The sequence below is a fragment of the Megascapheus bottae genome, chromosome 1 (assembly GCF_031878675.1).
Source record: "Megascapheus bottae isolate mThoBot1 chromosome 1, mThoBot2.hap1, whole genome shotgun sequence".
In the NCBI taxonomy this organism is placed as follows: domain Eukaryota; kingdom Metazoa; phylum Chordata; class Mammalia; order Rodentia; family Geomyidae; genus Megascapheus; species Megascapheus bottae.
The window spans coordinates 28,090,095-28,104,866 of NC_143509.1; the positions used below are offsets into that span (position 1 = coordinate 28,090,095).

Sequence of the window (14,772 nt, forward strand, 5' to 3'; positions counted from 1 at the left end):
AGTATGGCTCGGCCATGGCGGCGAACACAGGTTACGTGCGGCTGTGGGGCGCAGCGCGGTGCTGGGCCCTCCGGCGGCCGCTGTTGGCCGCCACCGGGAGGCGGGTCCCGTCCGCGGCCGGAGTTTGGTTGCCCAGAGGCCGGCAGGCCTGCGACGCCTCGCCTCCTGGGGCGCCTTGGGGCCGAGGCCTGGCGGCGGCCGGCCAGTGGCGAAGACTTTGGGGGACGAGCAGCCGCGGCCTCGGGTCTTTCTCGGGCGGCGAGGACGCCTCCGAAGGGGGCGCGGAGGAGGGGTCCGGGGGCACCGGGGGCAGCTCCGGCGGCGGGGAAGGGCCGGTCATAACGGCACTCACGCCCATGACGATCCCGGACGTGTTCCCGCACCTGCCGCTCATCGCCATCACTCGCAACCCGGTGTTCCCGCGCTTTATCAAGATCGTCGAGGTAACGGGAGCCCCGGAGATTTCTCAAAAGGCTGGTGTGGGAATCCGGGGCCTCTCCGCACTGCTTCCTCCGCTTAGGGGTCTCGTAGATAAGAGAAGAACCCAGTGGAGCCCAGTGAGCTTTAGGGATGTCCTGTTGGTCTGAATCTGGGAGGGACTAACAGTGTTTCTCTCGCCTACTTTTTATTTCTGCAAATCTTGGTAAAAGTTGTGCGGCAGTTTCTCGGACAGAAGCAGGCACGCCTAGTTGCAAGGAGATCCGCTCTCTCTTTAAACAAATGTCTCTTTCCTGAGTCCCCTATGCCAGCCAACAGTTGTAGACGCCGAGAATACAAAAATGGCTGCTTTTGGAGCTTACATTCTATTGCATCGCTGTAATTGCAGCCGGGATTAACGGCTGGAAAAGTACTAGAGGGCTGGAGGGAGGGGAAGCGGACAAGTTTTCTTAACAGTGTTGTGATCTGGGAGCATAACAGTGGTAGAGAGCTTGCCTAGCATGCAAGAAGCTCTGGATTCTGTTCCTCGGTCCCACATACACAGAAAAAGCCGGAAGTGGCACTGTGGCTCAAGTGGCAGAGCGCTAGCCTTGAGCAAAATGTGTCCCAAGGACAGTGCCCAGGCTTTGAGTTCAAGCCTTAGAAGTGGCCAAAACAAAAACAAAAGGGTTGTGGACCTGTAAAACACGCACAAGCCAAACAGTGCCAGGGGCCCTGAGAAATCAATATTCTGGGAGAAGAGTCAGATAGCAAGATGTTTCAGAGTGTAAGCCATGAGGAGGTGGGGTGATGTAACAGGGAGAAAGCTACAAACTTTCAGAGTGGCATGCACCCAAATTCCCTCCTCCTCACACTCCTCTCCCATCTTTCAAGTGTCTGTGGAAATTCAAGCTCATGCAGGAGAAAGGTCATCAGCTATATAAGCAAGGTCATGCGATGAATCAGCTTCCACATCTTTCCCCCAAGCCTTTCCACTGCACATTCCACACAGCCAAGTCAAATCTCAAGGGAAAGCGCGAAACGAGGGGCAGCAGCCTGCTTGTTGGAGGGTAACAGAGGGGATTCCTCTGCCCCCTCAGAGCTCCAGAAGAGACCCCCGGTCAATCTCTGTGGGTACTTGTTTAGTTGTTATAGCTGCTCTGGCCTACCGAGGGAAGTTATCACTTTCCCAGGCTGTTCATCATAAAAGAGTCCCGGTGTGGGGGAGGGAGACTCAAGGATTAATGGAAAACCTTTGTCCCTGTCATTGACTCCACTTGCATCCGTTGTTCCTTCCCAGGTTCCTGGGGTCAGGACTGATCGCCTGGTCCGGCCCCCTCCACCTTGCTAGGTGACAGGTGCCCCTGGCAGCACTTGAGCAGAGAGGTGAATCTTCCATCACGTGGGTCACAACTAGCCACACACAGCTAGCCTGGGGGCGGGGCAGATCACCCAGGCTGATGTGCATAATGTTAGAGCGGCACATGGTGGTTTCTGGTTTGCTCTTGGTGTTACATAGTAAACTAGAAAGGGGCCCTGCCAGGGTGGAGGTGAAGAGAGCAGACAGGCTCTGGATGCATTTGTCAGCTGTTGGTAGAAGAGGAGTTGGGAGCTACTGCTTTGGGACACATACGCGTTTGTGAGCCTCAGACTTTTTAAATTTTATTTTTTACTTTTTTGCCAGTCCTGGAGCTTGAACTCAGGGCCTGAGCATTGTCCTTGGGGCTGGCGCTTTGCCACTTGAGCCACAGCACCACTTCTGGCTTTTTTATGTATGTCTTACTGAGGAACTAAACCTGAGTCTTGTGCATGCTAGGCAAGCACTCTACCACTAGATCAGAGTTTTTTGTTGTTTTTGTTTTGCCAATCTGGCGCTTGAACTCTGGCCCTGGGCATTGTCCTTGAGCTGCTGCTTCTTTTTTTTTTTTTTTTTTTTGCCTGTCCCGGGCTTGAGCTCAGGCCCTGACCACTGTCCTTGGACTTTCTCAAGGCTAGAGCTCTACCACTTGAGCCTCAGCACCATTTCCGGCTTTTTTTCTGTGTGTGGTACCGAGGAATCGAACCTAGGTCTTCGTGCATGCTAGGCCAGCACTCTACCACTAGGCCAAACTCCTGGCCCACCGGAGCTTCTTTTGTTCAATGCCACAGCGCCACTTCTGGTTTTCTGGTGGTTCGTTGGAGAAAAGAGTCTCATGGAGTTTAGTACCCAAGCTGGCTTTGAACTGTGATCCTCAGATCTCAGCCTCCTGAGTAGATAGGATTACAGGCGAGAGCCACAAGTTCTGGCTCAATTAGTTTCTTGACTGAGGCTATTTCTGTGCTCTGAACGGGGCATGGTCACTAAGAAATATGTCTAGTTTATATTAGCCCTACCATTCTATACCTGTTTTCCTTCCCTAGAGTGCCCTAGTCTGAATAAGCCTGAAAAGTGTAGCTAGAAGCCACAGCATGGCTTGTGTCTCACTTTGGCATCATTGTCATGCTAGGTTAAAAATAAGAAGTTGGTTGAGCTGCTGAGGAGGAAAGTTCGTCTCGCCCAGCCATATGTTGGTGTGTTCCTAAAGAGAGATGATAAGTAAGTGTCATGGCCCTCCATCCCCCTCAAGCCACCCTGCCTTACCGTGGCCTCTAGAGTAGTTTGTGTCCTTTCCCCCTTGACATAAAAGGCAAGGCCAAGGCCTTGGTAGAGGCTTTGGCATTAAACATCAGTACACTCGCCTTGGTGGGGAGTGCTGGCACGCAGCCCTGGGTTTCGCCCCAGTACTGTACACCGTCCACACATGGTCAGGATTGGACAAACAACCTTGAGTCCTCTTAGGGCCACTTCATAGCAGAGTAAGCCAGGCCGGTACATTCCCCTCACTCCAGGTAGAAACCATCCTACTGCCAAGTCACCGTGTGGCTTGTCCCATGGGTACACTATGGAGAGTAGAAGCCCTTCTTGGTGGCTGGCAGTGGCCTCCTGTGTGTCGTCCCTGTGGTGGCGTGTGCCCAGCACACCTGTGGAAGCCTGGGCGAGACTGTTGTGTGGTTTTGGTAGTGGCCTGTAGAGGCGTTTCTTCTCTCTCCCTCCTCCCTCTCAGCCCGGGATACCCTTCTGCGCATGAGCATGGCGCACCAACTCGCCCTTATATTGGTCTCCCTCAGCAACGAGTCTGACGTGGTGGAAAACCTAGAGGAGGTCTACCACACGGGCACATTCGCCCAGATCCACGAGATGCAGGACCTCGGGGACAAACTGCGCATGATTGTCACTGGGCACAGAAGGTAAGTGGGAGCCCGTGGGGCGCAGGGAGCAGTCCTGGAGAGCTCTGGATCCCCTCAGCAAGGCCCCTTGCTGATCATCCCTGGGGGTTCTTCACAGGGCAGGATTCCCTCTGCAGTGGGTAGCATCCTCTCTGATGCCATCTGCAGTAGGTAGCACGGCTCCATGGCCTTCGCTCTGAGGGCCTGAGGCTGTGCACCAGCAACACTGAACATTCAGATGGCTCCTGACTACCGTGTTGAAGTTGAGGAGCTTTGTCTTTGGTGGACAAGCCATGTAGTTTCCATGCTGCCCACGGCTGGATGGTTTGCCACAGGTAGTTTAGAGGGCTAGTTCTGCTCCGGATGGTTTTACAGAGAACATGCTTTCTCCTGGGTCCTGCGATGGGGTGCCTTGGGGGGCCTTTCAGACCCGGCTCAGCAGCACAGTAAGTGCTGGTTGGATTCTGTTATGTCTGGGGGCCTCTATCAGAACAGCTCAGCAGGCCGCAGTCTTGGGTCAGCCAGAAGGACCCAGGACCCACTCAGGAAGTGGTCCAGCCAGGCCTGACTCAACTCATCAGCTTTCAGTGGCTAGGCTGGAGAAGTCACTGAGGGCCACACCTGGAGACTAAAGCAGAAACTTCAGCATCCGACTCCAGCCTGAGTGCATAGCTATGACTAGCAAGATTCTTTCTGGAAAAAGCAGCCTTGGGAATGCCCAGCTGGCCCTGCCTCAGTCACCAGCCACAGTGGGAAGTATTGGGAAAGAAAGGTGGTGAAGTGTGCAGATTTTCTCTTCTTAGTTGCTGAAGGGTACAGTGTAGATACAGTCTGAGGGCTACTGACCACACACACATTGTGTCAGGCTTCCTAAGGCATCTGAGGTAGTGTGGGTAGCTTCCTGCCATTTCACATGTATAAGCATGGAGTGCAGTCTCTGAGGATTTTGACATTCTTGGCCATGAAGCCAGCGTTCCCTGGACACTGGGGCAACTGCCCTCTCCCAGTCCTCCCCCCTCAAGTGTTTGCTAGACCTCCGGGTACTCCTAGCCTGGCCTGCTTCCTTTACCCTTGGGGGGGGGGTGTCTTGCTGTCAGGAGGTGGTCAGCCAGGCTGAGTAGATACTGGGCAGTTTTCAGGACACCTGTGAGGAAGGTACCACTCTCCCCCATTTGTGTGTGTGTGTGTGTCTTCTCAACCACAAGCCAGGCGTCATCTCAGCTACAAGGGAGGTTGTAGGTATGACTGTGGGCAGAAGTGAGACCCTTTCTGAAAAATAACAAAAAAGGCCAAGGATGCAGGCTCAGGCCCTGAGTTGAAAGCCCAGTGTCACCCAGATGTGTGAGCCAAGCCCCTTTGCAGAGGTGCTGGCATGGAGGTCATGGAGCTGCAGGGAGGAGGCTCTGGGTGATGAGCCGAAGGCCATGGCAGGGCAGCCATGGAGTTCCCTTCCCCAGCTCTCCGCAGAATGTTCCAGGAGGGTGCTCTGGGACACAGTGACGCGGGGGAGCTGGCTGGCCCCCGGGGTCCTGGGTGGTCTCGTGCCCACAGCGTGGGTCTGCTGACTTCCTGCCTCGCCTGGGCTGCTCTGCTTCTCGCCAGGATCCGCATCAGCAGACAGCTCGACGTGGAACCTGAGGATCCTGAGGCAGGAAACAAGCCAAAGCCACGTAGGAAGGGCAAGCGTGGCAAGAAGGACGCGGAGGAGGACCCAGCCTCCAGGCTGCAGCTGGAGGTGGCCACTGAACCCGCCGACGCCCCCAGCGAGGTGCTCATGGTGGAAGTGGAGAATGTGGTCCATGAAGACTTCCAGGTCACCGAGGAGGTGAAGGTGAGTGCTAGACCTGCCCCCCTCCCTCATCCGCTCCCTGTCTCCACAGCCTTCTGAGTAGCTGGGTGACATGATCCAGGCCCAGCTGCACTTCAGGCTGATCCCCTTAAGGGTACCAGAAGTCTTTGGGGTGCTCTGAGCTCAGAAGTGCTGTGATCAGTTGGTGATGTCTGCTGTGGGCGCTGGAAGGACAAGGATGCTTTTGCCATTGGCCTGGTGGCCTGGTCAATATCCTGTTCACAGGGTTCCTTAGCCCCAGAGGTCTGTGCTGTGGGGTCATGTGTGTTCTGACCCATGGTGCTGAGGACATGATGTGGACTTCATTCATGCCGTCCACGGCTGCTAGTGTTAGCAACGCCCATGGAAACTTCCTGGCAGCAAAGGAAGGGCCCACGCCTGAGCCTCAGACACTGATGAAAGGAGCAAGGACCTCTGAAGTGCAGTTGGGCCAAGGCTGGTTACTGAAAGCCAGGCAAGGTTCAGCCCCATGGCAGAGCCTCTGTATCTCTGCAGAGTCCGGCCGGCCGAGTTTCCTGGAGATGGCAGGGAGAGCCCTAGTGATAGACAGGCTCAGCTGACAGGACTAGGTGGAGCTGGGGCCCAGGAGGGGGAGGTGTGGCTGCATGACGGCATTTAAACACAGGAGAGGCCTGGGAGGCCCAGGCAGGAGCATAGCCAGTTCCAAATAGGAACAATAATTTTAAAAAGAAAAAAAACAAGCTGCTACAGGTCAGAAACTAGCCCACCCTCCTTCTCCTGTCTGCTTCTATCAGGACTGACCCAGTAGCCCTAGAGGTAGGCTTTGCCTTTATGGTGGGTTTTGTTTGTTTGTTTGTTTTTGTGGGTCATGGGGCTTGAACTCTAGGCCTGGGCACTGTCCCTGAGCTCTTCAGCTCAAGGTTACCGCCCTACCCTTGAGCCACCATCCCACTTCCTGTTTTTTTGTTTTTGTTTTTGCCAGTCCTGGGGCTTGAACTCAGGGTCTGAGCACTGACCTTGGGCTTTTTCCTCAAAGCAAGCACTCTGCCACTTGAGCCACAGCACCATTTCTGGCTTTTTCCATGTATGTGGTGCTGAGGAATCGAACTCTGGTCTTCATGCATCACTAGGCAAAACTCCCTGCCCCCCCACTTCCTGTTTTCTAGAGGTTAATTGGAGATAAGGGTCTCAAGTCCTTTTGTGCCTGGACTGGCTTTGAACCTTGATCCTCAGATCTCAGTCTCCTGAGATCTCCTGGCACGTGAGCCACCTTGCCCATCTTTCCCCCTCCCTTCCCCACCCCAGTTCCAAGGCTTGAACTTGGGCCTTCTACCACTCGAGTCACAGCACTACTTCCGGCCTTTTCTATATATGTGGTACATGTGGCTCCCCACATGCCTGCCTGCCTTGGTCTCTTTGCCAGGCCCTGACCGCTGAGATCGTGAAGACCATCCGTGACATCATCGCCTTGAACCCTCTCTACAGGTCAGTGCCCCACGCCAGCACCTTTCTGCAGCAGCCCCACACACAGTTAATGGGTCCTGGGACCGGGGCTCCTGGCCCAGTGACTCCTCACTCTGCAGCCAGGTGACCCTCCTGCACCTTGGGTTTGGCCATTAGCTAGTGAGAAGTGCTTTTTTTTTTTTTTTTTTTTTTTTTGCTAGTCCTGGACTTGAACTCAAGGCCTGAGCACTGTCCTTGGACTTTCTCAAAGCCAGAGCTCTACCACTTGAGCCTCAGCACCACTTCTGGCTTTTTTCTTGTTTTTCTTTTTTTACCAGTCTTAGGCTTGAACTCAGGGCCTAAGCCCTGTCCTTGGACTCTCTCAAGGGTAGAGCTCTACCACTTGAGCCTCAGCACCACTTCTGGCTTTTTTCTATGCATGTGGTACCGAGGAATCGAACCCAGGTCTTCGTGCGTGCTAGGCAAGCACGCTACCACTAGGCTAAACTCCCGACCCGTAAGAAGTGCTTTTAAGGGGTAGGGTTTGGCCATAGCTGGGGAGGCGTCTAAGAAGAGGCAGTGCTGTGGGGGGCTGCCACTGTGACCTGGTAAGGTGCCTTGCCAAAGGCAGCAAAAATGGAGCCTTGCCTGCCCGCCCCAGGCCCCAGCCCCCAACCCCCAACCCCCAGCGTGCTGCTGATTTCAGAGAGTCGGTGCTGCAGATGATGCAGGCGGGCCAGAGGGTGGTGGACAACCCCATCTACCTGAGCGACATGGGGGCCGCACTCACCGGGGCTGAGTCCCACGAGCTGCAGGATGTGCTGGAGGAGACGAATGTGAGTCACTGCCATGCCTGGACATGGTGGCACGGTAGCAGGTGTCTGGCCATCTCTGGCTGCCTGTACCCTGTCTGAGTGGGTCTGTGGTGTTGGCAGGGGTCAGGACAAAGGTGTTTGGGGTAGCGCCAGGCCCCAGGCTGAACCTTCTGACGGTTCATTTGTGGAATGTGAGGTGGGGCACCCCAGTGTATGTTGTGGCTGGCAGCCTGCTCGCTGGGGCAGCGAGCCCTGACCACTTCCATACCCTGTAGATCCCCAAGCGACTGTACAAGGCCCTCTCCCTCCTGAAGAAGGAGTTCGAGCTGAGCAAGCTTCAGCAGCGCCTGGGCCGGGAGGTGAGCAGAAGTGGCGAGGGCTGTGGCTGTGGCCCCTGCACAGATGGGTGGGTGTGGAGACGGGGGTGTGACTGTCATCTCTGCTGCTCCTGGGCTCCAGCTCCTGCCTCAGCCACCCAGCAGCTATGATGTCTCCTTCCATTCATCCTGTTCTGTTTTCTTTAACACTGGTGTTTGAATCCAAGGTCTTGTGCACACCAGGAGGGTGCTGTGTTATATTCCCAGCCCTTCGTCCCTAGGTCTAGCCTTGCGTTCTCCTCCTCCTCCGTACACCTCCTGTGCAGCTGGGATCACAGTGCAGGCCACTTGGTTGAGATGAGGTTTCAACTACTTTTGCTGAGGCTTCAAACCATAGTCTTCCCAATTGCCATCCATATGTGTGGATAACCACACTAGACTAGTTTTATTGGAGATAAAATTCATTCATCCCTCCATCCTGTCTTAAATCAGGCAGTCGGGCACATTTAGCTGTGGATAAAAGGGAGACCACAGAACAGTTCCAAGGGAAGCCAGTGGCAGCCTGGTCCAGCCCGGTTCTGAGCACTGAGGGAGGCTGTGATGCTAGGCCTGATGAGGTTGGAAAGCAGAGAATGTCCTCCTTTGGGTTAAGAGCAGGAAGACCAGGGTCAGCTCAGCCATACCATGCCCTGGCCTCTACCCCCAAGTTGCAGAAAAGAAGGGAGAGACTGGAGCTGGGGCCTTAGTGCTCCAGGTTTCTCTTCTGATCCCTGAGGGGTGAGGGAGGGGTGTGTACAGCCTGGCCCCCAGCCCCACTCCACCCCAGTGTGCTGAGTACTTAGTCCCCATATGACCCCGCCCCCATCCCACCCTGCTGGAGCCCAGCTCCACCCACTCCCTGAGCCTGCCCTGCCTGAGTGCCCCGCCCCGCCCCAGGTGGAGGAGAAGATCAAGCAGACGCACCGCAAGTACTTGCTGCAGGAGCAGCTGAAGATCATCAAGAAGGAGCTGGGGCTGGAGAAGGAGGACAAGGACGCCATCGAGGAGAAGTTCCGCGAGCGGCTCAAGGAGTTGGTGGTGCCCAAGCATGTGATGGACGTGGTGGATGAGGAGCTGAGCAAGCTGGGGCTGCTGGACAACCACTCCTCGGAGTTCAAGTACGGCCGCCTTGCCCACGTATTTGTCGGGAAGGAGCAGGGTCCGGGCGTTGGCGCTGCATGAGTGTATGCATCCTGCCTGGGGATCATGCCACCGCCCCCAGGCTGGCTGCCACCCCATCTCATCTCTTCTGTGCCTGACATTGAACCCTGTGGGAATTATGGCACGTGTTGCCATAGACGTGCTCGACCTTTTCCCAGGCAGCTCTGGAACCTGGTGACCCCCAGAAAGGCCAGATCAGGCTAAGTGTACCAGGGGTTCTGGTACACTTCGTTCCCTCCTTTCTCCTGCTTGGGTGGTGGACAAGATTCCGCTGTTCTAGGAACAGCCCAGAAACCCAGTATCTGAAACACCACCAGGGTTCTACAAGCAGCGTTGGCCTCCAGCAGAACATCTGAGCTAAGTGCCCTGCCTCCCGTGGCTGTGGCAGCTCCCAGCCTCTCCCTACTGTTCCTCTCAAAAGCATGCTCTCGGGACACTGCGCCTGCACATGCCTTCTGAGACAGTGCGGTGTGAAGTGGCAGATCTATTGGTCCTGGGTTTCAGGAAGGGAATATTTTGGGGGCAGAGGATGATGAGAGCACCTGCGATTGCTCTGTGCCTCCCAGGACTGAGTGGCTTTGTGCCACAGCTCCTGTCCTCAGACTCAGGCCCCGTCTGGGGCTATTGGGCTGTCGTCTTGCCTCTGCCCACCAGCATTCCTGCCTCACCCTGGGCTTGCACAGGCCCTGGCTGCTGGTGGCCTAGCAGGCTTTTTCTGGTGTGTCTGTATGCACATGGTGACCCTGGTGGCCGCTGTCCCTAAGGGACCTCTGGGGTAGTGAGTGACAGGGTCCTGTTGAAGAAAGTAGCTGCTGCCCCACCCTGATTCCTCAGGCTCAAAGTAGTGCAGTAGAGTAGTCTTCTACAGTGCAGCAGGCTGGCCTCTTGCTCCCTCTTCTCCACACCCCCACACCCAGTTCATTCAACCCCCATCCTCTCATAGTGTCACTCGGAACTACCTAGACTGGCTCACGTCCATCCCCTGGGGCAAGCACAGCGATGAGAACCTGGACCTGGTGCGCGCGCAGGCTGTGCTGGAGGAAGATCACTACGGCATGGAGGACGTGAAGAAGCGCATCCTGGTGAGGCCGGCGCAGCCTGCCTGGCACCCTGGATCCCGGGATGCATGGAGAGGAGTTTGCATAGCTTCTGCTCTAAGGTCTACTAGGCCCAGGAGCTGTGTGCTGTGTACAGCGTGATGCCCAATTCCTGAGGGTGTCCCTGCCATCCCTTCCCGCCCTCTGCCCCGAAAGGCAACACAAATTGTGAGCCTGGGCTCCCCAGGGCAGATGCTGAGGCCTGGGCTGGGAAGAGCCTGACAGGGCCTTTGGGGGAGGCCAGCAGAGGGAGGCCCTTGGGTTGCTGTAGGGCTTTGAGGAAGCTGGCAGTGGCAGCTCCCCTCAGGTCATGCCCGAGGGCCAGGCTGGTTCCTTCCTGAAGCTCACAGCCGTCCGGAAGGCAGTGTGCAGGTGGCTGCAGCCAGGCTCTATTTTAGAAAGGGCAGCGTGGGTTTTGGGGAGCCGAAGCAGCGAGGACACCCAGCCTACCTTTGCCCTCAGGAGTTCATTGCTGTCAGCCAGCTCCGAGGCTCCACCCAGGGCAAGATCCTCTGCTTCTATGGCCCCCCTGGCGTGGGCAAGACCAGCATTGCCCGCTCTATCGCCCGTGCCCTCAACCGCGAATACTTCCGCTTCAGCGTGGGTGGCATGACCGATGTGGCGGAGATCAAGGGACACAGGTAGGTGGAGGCCCTGGTGGTCGATCGACCTGGCATGGGTTGTGCTACAGCATGGCATTAGTAGATAGGATTGCCCTGCCCGGCTTCTGCCTACTTGTGGACCTGGCATCTGGGAGCCCTCCATCATTCCCTCCACCAAAGGAAGGCAGCTGAGTGCACTGGTACACCCGTCCTGGCTCGCAGGAGGCTGGAGAAGTACAGCTTCTGGCCAGCCCGTGCTGCAGAGCGGGACCCTGGCCCAGAAACCAACACGGCACAGGTGGCATTTCTGCCTTGTCTGAACACATGCAGTTGCCGACCCAGGCTCTTTGCAGGTTGGGGGTGTCATCAAGGTGAAGGGACCGGAGTCCTTGCAGGCGTTGGGCACGGTATGAGCCTGGCTGGGCCCAACTCTTCATTGTCTGTGGTGCTAGGGCTGGAGGCCGTGGGAGGTCCCTGCTCACCAGAGTCATGTGTCCTAATGCCAGATCGCCCTTCCCTGAAGGCTGGGAGGACCCAGGCTTGGTCTTGCAGGGCCCCAGGAGGCTGTCTACATTTGGCTTTAAGGGTGTGGAGTGACCCAGCACTCGTGCCTGAAGCGCCTGTGGGTGCGAGGCCAGGCCCCGAGAGCAGGCCAAGTCCGTGAATGCACGTGGTGCCTTGTCCTGCAGGCGGACCTATGTGGGGGCTATGCCTGGGAAGATCATCCAGTGTCTGAAGAAGACCAAGACGGAGAACCCCTTGGTCCTCATAGATGAGGTGCGTACCCCACAGCCCTGCTTCGGGCTCTGGAGGGTCTGGGAGTGGAGCGTTGCCACATGACCTCCTCCTGCCGCCCTAGGTGGACAAGATCGGCCGGGGTTACCAGGGTGACCCATCCTCGGCGCTGCTGGAGCTGCTAGACCCTGAGCAGAACGCCAACTTTCTGGACCACTACCTGGATGTGCCGGTGGACTTGTCCAAGGTGCCGCCCGTGCTTGGGTTCCCCCGGGTCTGTGACCACCCTGGGGGAGGCGGGCTAAGGGGAGGGGCCGCCAGCTGGGCCTCCAGCGCCTCGTGTGGCCCATAGGTGCTGTTCATCTGCACGGCCAACATCACAGAGACCATCCCTGAGCCCCTGCGGGACCGCATGGAGATGATCAACGTGTCGGGCTACGTGGCACAGGAGAAGCTGGCCATTGCGGAGGTGAGGCCCCGAGGTCCCTGGCACAGTGCACACAGCCACCCCCCAGCCGCTCATGAAGGGAGGGGCCTCAGCCTGCACGGGCCAGGCTGGACCGGCTTTCCTGCCTGAATGCTGGGTTCGCAGAGCCTGGATCCCTCCAGAGCATTCCTGCGAGGCTTGAGCACTCCTCCTAAGCGCTCTGCAGTCTACTGCCTTCACTGTGGGCTCTGGGAGTTCCCAGCACCCCACTGACCCAGCCAGGCAGAGGGTGGGCCGCTGGATAGGAGGCCCTGGCCCACGCTGAACTGCTATTCCCGTAGCGGTACCTGGTGCCTCAGGCTCGAGCCCTGTGCGGCCTGGACGAGGCCAAGGCCAAGCTGTCCTCAGAAGTGCTGACGCTGCTCATCAAGCAGTACTGCCGGGAGAGCGGAGTGCGCAACCTGCAGAAGCAGGTGGAGAAGGTGAGCCCCACGCCCTGCCCGCCTCCCCTGCCAGCCCATGCCCCTAAACCGATACCCCACCCACCACCCGCACCTTTCCAGGTACTGCGCAAGTCTGCCTACAAGATTGTGAGCGGGGAGGCAGAGACAGTGGAGGTGACGCCGGAGAACCTGCAGGACTTCGTGGGGAAACCCGTGTTCACCGTGGAGCGCATGTACGATGTGACGCCACCGGGTGTGGTGATGGGCCTGGCCTGGACCGCCATGGGTGAGCCACCCCCCACCCCCACCCAGCTAGCTGCCCGTGATCCCCGGGCGCGCTTCGCTGAGGCCGGCTCTCCCCTCTGCCTGTCCCCAGGTGGCTCCACCTTGTTCATTGAGACATCTCTGCGGCGGCCGCTGGACAGGGAGGGCAAGAGGGACAAGGACGGCAGCCTGGAGGTGACGGGCCAGCTGGGGGAAGTGATGAAGGAGAGCGCACGCATCGCCTACACTTTCGCTCGAGCCTTCCTCATGCAGCATCAGCCAGCCAACGACTTCCTGGTGACCTCGCACCTCCACCTGCACGTGCCTGAGGTAGTCCTTCCCTTGTCCTGGGGGCTGATGCCCGTGCACCCACAGATGGCCACCTTCCACACCCCTCTTCCCCCCAGGGCGCCACCCCCAAGGACGGCCCCAGTGCTGGCTGCACCATCGTCACTGCGCTCCTGTCCCTGGCCATGGATCAGCCCGTGCGGCAGAACCTGGCCATGACAGGCGAGGTGTCCCTGACCGGCAAGATTCTGCCTGTGGGCGGCATCAAGGAGAAGACCATCGCGGTGAGTGTGGCCGGGCAGGTCGGGGGGCGGAGAGATGAGAGACACACCTCCCATCTCCCGCGGCTGCGCTGTAGAGGCCGAGCACCAGCCTTGGTGCCCGTTGGGGTGGCCGGGCTGAGCGACCCGATCCCCATTTCCAGGCGAAGCGTGCAGGCGTCACCTGCATCGTGCTGCCGGCCGAGAACAAGAAGGATTTCTACGACCTGGCCGCCTTCATCACCGAGGGTCTGGAGGTTCACTTCGTGGACCACTACAGCCAGGTGTTCGACATCGCTTTCTCCGGGCCCGAGCGGCAGGCCGAGGCGCTGGCCGTGGAGCGGTGACGCCGGCATGGCCGGCGGGACTCAGACTCGGCCCCCGAGGGGTGGGAGCCCGGGGACACCACGGCGCCCAATCATGGCGCGGCGCGCCAGGGACCTTGTATTTAATCATGAATAAAGACGCATTTGCACAACCCGCCTGCCTTCTGTGATTTCCCCCACCACGAGCCCGGACAGAGGCCACACGCGGGATGAGGGGAGCAGACTTTTATTGAGGGCCCGGTGGGGGGGAATCTCAGTCTTTCTTGGCGGCGGCCTTCCGCATGGCGGCCAGCACGCTGCTCAGCTCCTCGCGCTTCCTCTTGGCGCGGATGTGCGTCCCCACCTGCGGAAGGTAAGCGCGTGGGCTCGGGTCGCGTCCCGCCCGCCGGCCCGGCCCCCGCCCGCACGGCCCACCTACCCTCTTCTTGATGAACTTGAGCGCCCGCTTGTCCTTGGACACCTTGAGCAGCTCCATGGCGCGCCGCTCGTACGGGGCGAAGCCGCACACCTCTCGGATCATGTCCCGCACGAACTTGGTGTGCTTGGTGAGGCGCTGCGGGGCGGGCGGGGCTGCAGTCAGCGCGGCCGGCCTCGGGCCTCCCTGCGCGTCTCCGCGGACTCGAAACCCTGGACCCCGGCAAAACACCGGCGCAAGGCCGCACCTCCCCGGCCGCATCCCGCCCCGGCGGCGGCAGGACGCCGGCTCCCGCACTCACCCCACGGCGGCGGCTGTGCCTCGGCTTGCTCACGTTCTTGGTCACTTTGTGGCCCTTGTTGAGGCCCACGGCCATGGGGTAGCGCAGAGCCATGGCTGCAGGGAGAGGGAGAAGATAGGGAGTTCGTGCGCGGCCCCTGCCTCCCGGAACCCCACTTCCAGGCTCCCTGTAGCGCGCTCGCCGGGCCCAGCCACCGTCTAAGCGGATTAAAGTGCCGGGGACCGCGGATGGCAGCGGATGACAGCTACGGATAGAAGAACCGACCTGCCGTTCTCCAATGGCTGCTGCGGCGGAAGGGCCGGCCCCGCACGGAACTCTGGGATATTTACTCCGGGCTGTAGACATGGGCTAGAGAGGCGCCAGGGA

At 58.4% G+C, this 14,772-nt stretch overlaps 2 protein-coding genes across 3 annotated transcripts; one reads left to right on the forward strand and one right to left on the reverse strand.

The window, feature by feature from the left end:
• Lonp1 (lon peptidase 1, mitochondrial) lies at positions 1-13,844 on the forward strand. Of its 2 annotated transcripts, XM_090340322.1 has the most exons (18): positions 1-443; positions 2,904-2,992; positions 3,565-3,684; positions 5,266-5,494; positions 6,897-6,958; positions 7,623-7,752; positions 8,007-8,090; positions 8,985-9,205; positions 10,192-10,330; positions 10,808-10,986; positions 11,637-11,724; positions 11,807-11,929; positions 12,035-12,151; positions 12,451-12,591; positions 12,673-12,838; positions 12,929-13,146; positions 13,224-13,388; positions 13,529-13,844. In XM_090340322.1, the coding sequence occupies exons 1-18, from the start codon at positions 15-17 to the stop codon at positions 13,709-13,711; spliced, it is 2,883 nt and encodes a 960-aa protein (XP_090196448.1). In that variant the 5' UTR covers positions 1-14; the 3' UTR covers positions 13,712-13,844. The 2 variants fall into 2 exon arrangements, with proteins under 2 accessions (XP_090196448.1, XP_090196457.1); XM_090340331.1 differs by lacking the exon at positions 1-443 and having other exon boundaries at positions 2,913-2,992; positions 3,501-3,684.
• Positions 13,845-13,900: 56 nt separating this feature from the next.
• Positions 13,901-14,772, reverse strand: Rpl36 (ribosomal protein L36). The gene is made up of 4 exons (XM_090340373.1): positions 14,671-14,772; positions 14,407-14,501; positions 14,109-14,243; positions 13,901-14,033 (listed from the first exon to the last, which is right to left on the reverse strand). The coding sequence occupies exons 2-4, from the start codon at positions 14,497-14,499 to the stop codon at positions 13,944-13,946; spliced, it is 318 nt and encodes a 105-aa protein (XP_090196499.1). The 5' UTR covers positions 14,500-14,501; positions 14,671-14,772; the 3' UTR covers positions 13,901-13,943.

Excerpts from the sequence above, each read along its gene's own strand:
- Lonp1 (XM_090340322.1), top strand. The coding sequence starts at position 15 with ATGGCGGCGAACACAGGTTACGTGCGGCTGTGGGGCGCAGCGCGGTGC. Across the intron at positions 2,993-3,564 it reads TTCCTAAAGAGAGATGATAA|CAACGAGTCTGACGTGGTGG; the intron begins GTAAGTGTCATG and ends GGTCTCCCTCAG. Across the intron at positions 6,959-7,622 it reads GCCTTGAACCCTCTCTACAG|AGAGTCGGTGCTGCAGATGA; the intron begins GTCAGTGCCCCA and ends TGCTGATTTCAG.
- Rpl36 (XM_090340373.1), bottom strand. The coding sequence starts at position 14,499 with ATGGCTCTGCGCTACCCCATGGCCGTGGGCCTCAACAAGGGCCACAAA. Across the intron at positions 14,244-14,406 it reads GGCACAGCCGCCGCCGTGGG|CGCCTCACCAAGCACACCAA; the intron begins GTGAGTGCGGGA and ends CCCGCCCCGCAG. Across the intron at positions 14,034-14,108 it reads TCAAGTTCATCAAGAAGAGG|GTGGGGACGCACATCCGCGC; the intron begins GTAGGTGGGCCG and ends TACCTTCCGCAG.